The sequence below is a fragment of the Phyllostomus discolor genome, chromosome 10, assembly GCF_004126475.2.
Source record: "Phyllostomus discolor isolate MPI-MPIP mPhyDis1 chromosome 10, mPhyDis1.pri.v3, whole genome shotgun sequence".
Classification (NCBI taxonomy): Eukaryota; Metazoa; Chordata; class Mammalia; order Chiroptera; family Phyllostomidae; genus Phyllostomus; species Phyllostomus discolor.
In genome coordinates, this window is record NC_040912.2 from 2,308,648 (window position 1) to 2,312,570 (window position 3,923).

The 3,923-nt window shown below is 60.5% G+C and overlaps 1 protein-coding gene across 1 annotated transcript; it reads left to right on the plus strand.

Annotated features, from left to right (window-relative positions):
- Positions 1–217: 217 nt before the first annotated feature.
- Positions 218–1,233, plus strand: POM121L12 (POM121 transmembrane nucleoporin like 12). The gene has a single exon (XM_028525329.1). It carries the CDS (start codon positions 344–346, stop codon positions 971–973), a length of 630 nt encoding a protein of 209 aa, XP_028381130.1. The 5' UTR covers positions 218–343; the 3' UTR covers positions 974–1,233.
- Positions 1,234–3,923: the final 2,690 nt, after the last annotated feature.

Here is a 3,923-nt window from a genome sequence, read left to right on the forward strand (position 1 = left end):
GAGGAGAATAGGAGAGGGTGAGCTCCCGGGCACACCCCCCCCAGAGCCAAGCTCTTGCCACCAGCGGCGGGAAGGGGCTGTGACTTCCCGGTACCCAAGCGCACACAGACTCCTGCTGCGCCCGCCGCAGTCTCCCGAGTGCCCCGAGCCTGCCTCACCGCGCGGACCTGCGTTGGAGGGTTCCCGCGCCCACGCCCGCGCGCGCGCGCGCGCGCTTTCATTGCGCCCGGATGCCAACGGTCACCTGAGCCTTGTACGACTCGCTTGCAGCTAAGTCCGGATTCATCCGGGCCTTCTGGGAGTGGAAACCCTATCTGAAGCCCCCTCCTCGCTGACCGCTTTGATGGGCAGCTACCTGAGCTCACCTCAGTCCACACTGCAGCCCTTGGCCCAGGGGACCCCTAACCCGTGGCCTGGTCTGGCCCGGGCCCAGGAAGGGGACCTCAAGGGGCGCTGCATCCGCTCCCGGCCCTTCCCCCAGATGCCGCGGGACTGGGGGCCCGCCCAGCCCCAGAGGGTGGTCACGGAGGCGTGGGTGCGCCTTCCTGCCACAGCGCCCCCTGGGGCCACCGCGGAACGTTCCTGCACCTGGGAGAGTTACACGAAGTGGAGGCTTGTGAGCCCCCGGTCCCCAAGACGGACCTCCAGCCCGGTGACCATCAAGATCGCGCCTCTGGAGCACAAGGGGGTCCTCTGTGCACCCCCAGAGCAGGGGGCGCGCCCTGCCGGGAGCCCACCCACCGAGGAGCGCGGCGACCCCTGTGCCAAGGAGACCGTGCTGAGAGCGCTCCGCCGGTGCAAGAAGGGGAAGCGGAAGTTCGACGGGCCCCTCTGGTTTGAGACCCCGGAGGGCAGCGGCGGGACCCCGGGCCCGCCGCCCAGGCCCTCTGCCTTCAAGCCCCTGGCCAGAAACGGGGTGGTGCCCCACTACATGCCCCGGCCGGTGCCTCTGGAGAGGAGCCTGTGCTCTTGAACCCGGGACGTCTGCACAGCGGAGGGAGACTGGCCTCGGTCTGCCGCCGGCCCTGCCTCGGGGACAGCCTTGCTCCAGCCCCGGACCCGGCAGTCCTGGCTCTGTCCGCAGGGACCACTGAAGAGTGTGGACAGTACCCCCTTCGCCCTCCCCTGCCTGCCCGCGCTTCCCCGCCTTTCCCCTGAAAACCAAGATTTCAAAGGCGTCCTCTTTCCTCGCCTCCCCTGTGTGTCCAGAGAAGTATGTAATCCCATTAAAATAATGTTGACATTAAATAAAGAGCTTTTTGTGCACAACCGAGGGGAACGTGGGTGCCAGACTCCGGGTGCAAAAGAGCAGGAGCTCAGGCCCCGCCCCGGGAATCAGTTCCGTCCGTGCATCCGGGGTCAGAGACAAGCCCCTCGCAGGGCAGGCGGAGCAGTGAGAGGGAAGGCAGCAGGTCCTCGAGACCTGCAGGGTGACCCGGGGACACGGCGGCATCAGGCCGTGGGAGGGGGGCTGCGCTTCGTTCTCAGAGCCGGGGTTTCAGGCAGGGAAAGGGTTGTGGTGCTGATATTTCTGAGCAGACTTGTTCCGCCTGCCGTGTGCACGGGGGTGATGACCGAAAGGCAGCAACGAAGCCAGAAAACAAGGCTCACGGCTGCATTTCGAGCAGGAGAAGAGGGGACGGCGGTCTGAGAGGGAGGGGACCTGCAAGGACGGTGCGCGTGAATTCGGGGTCTGTTTCCCAGGTGGATGATGTGGGCCTGGCCAGGGCCGCGATGTCTCCCCTTCTTCATCTCACGGCACACGTGTACTAATTACTACAAATCTGTGACACACACAGCCCTGGCTGGCGTAGCTCAGTGGATTGAGCTCAGGCTGTGAACCAAAGAGGTGCAGGTTCGATTCCCAGTCAGGGCACACACCTGAGTTGCAGGCCAAGACCCCCAGCAACTGCACATTGATGTTTCTCTCTCTTTCTCTCTCTCTCTCTCTTTCTCCCTGCCTTCCCTCTCTAAAAATAAATACATAAAATCTTTAAAAAAAATCTGTGACACACCCAGAAGTGTACACACGGTTTTTACCAGTCTGACTAATACAGGTGTAACTTTGATTCATTCACAGTGATGGCTACTGTTGTGTTGGGTTGTCACTTTTTTAATTTGAAAATGGGAAGGAACAGAGGTCAGTGCTCTATCTGGATCGTCAGGTAGTGCCTGTTTTACAGATTCTGGTGGTGCACCCGCTGAAAATCGCTGGCCTGGGGAGGAGATGGCAGTGTTAGGGAGGTGGAAGAATCCAAGAGTCTTAACTCATTGGTCCAAGAATCCGCATGAGGATGCTCCCGTTTATGGACAGGGGAGACCCCGAGAAAGAAAAGACTCGGGGAAATCCAGAAATGTGTCCTCGACATTTGCAATCCCAGGAGCTGCTACCTGTGCAGTTGAAAACGTGAGCCTAGAACCCGAGAGAGTGTGAAGCCAGAGAAAGTAACATAGAAGTCACATAGGTTCACACGTGATACGTGTGGTGCTCAGTGGAAGCCGTGGGCCGCGCGAGACCACCCAGGCAGAGGACGGAGACAGACGTGAAACCGACCGCCAACGGTGCCGTGTTTAGGCATTAGATCACAGAGTCTAGAGGGAGACCCGGGCTTCCGTTCAATGTTTCTGTTGCTCTGGCTGCCCTGCAGCTTAGAGTCAAAGATTAGGAAAGGATGTCTGTCACGTCCCGGAGGCCTGTCTGCGAAACAAGTCCCGGGAAAATTATTTAAAAGCCCCGTTGGCTTGGAACAATAGAAAAGTGTGGAGAGGTCGGCAAAAAGCAAGGATAGCCTAAACAATACAAGTGGTCACGAGGTGTTTAGTTTCTGCCTTTTGCTTTAAAGATAACGTCACTTCACCCTGGTCAGATCATGGGACCTCAGTCACGAAGGCTCTAGACAGGAGGAGGTCAGGGGCGGAGATGAATCAGGCTGCAGAAAACCACTGAGGCTTGCATAGGAACCCCCAAGCAGCTTGGCCCATGACCTGTGACCCCTAACTCTCAATCTTTGTCTTTAAAGCCCCTTGATCAAAAGCCACCAGAGAGGTCCAGGTTTAGGCAATAGCCCCCCTCCCATCTCCCGGCCTGGGGCCCTGCCAGTAAACTGGTTTACGCCCTCCACTGCCCGGCTCCCCCTCCAGTGCCGGGCTATGCAGTGCCCAGGGCGGGTGCCGCTTCTCGGGCTCCGGAACAAAAACAGGGCTGTGGACCGCAGACGGCCCTGCGGCGCTGCCACGTTTCAGGGTAAAGGGGGGGAAGGAGGAGAGAAGGAAACGCGGGGGGAAAGCGGCCCAGGCCCCGAGGTGGTGGGAGAAAAGCCAGAAGCAGCGGGGACACGGAGGGGAAGACTCCTGAGGAAGGTGTTCAGCTGCCCTTACGGCTGCTGCTGCTGAGACAGCGGGGGTCCCCGGCTGACTGGGAGAGGAGGATCGTGTGCGGGTGTTGGAGACAGAAGCCTGAGTCCAACTGGAGGGCACGGGGAGAGGTGGCTGCAGGGCAGGGACTGGAGACACCACCTGGCTGGCGGATAGGAGGTTAGGAAGCGAAGCAGGCCTGGGGCATGCTGACGGCAGTTTCACTGTAGTGTTAACTTTTCTTTGGAGAAAGGCCAGGGACAATGTTGCAGCAGCCTATCCTCCTTCGGAAGACCTGGAGGGACGGGGCCTCTCCCAGCGCTGGCGGAGGGTGGGCTGGCCCCCAGAGCCCGGATCTGTGGACACCAGGGTGGGGGGTGGGCAGGTCTGGGGGTAGGGGAAGGCCAGGGTGGTGGCGCTGGGTCGTGGGCCGGCTCATTTCTCTCCTGCTCTGATCTGAGCAGTGCAAGGCCGCCAGCAGAGGGGTCTGGGGGACGTGTCCCAGGCCTGAGGAAAGCAGCAGATGGGACACTGAATTCTCGGAGCGGAAAAGGAGTTCAGTGGACACA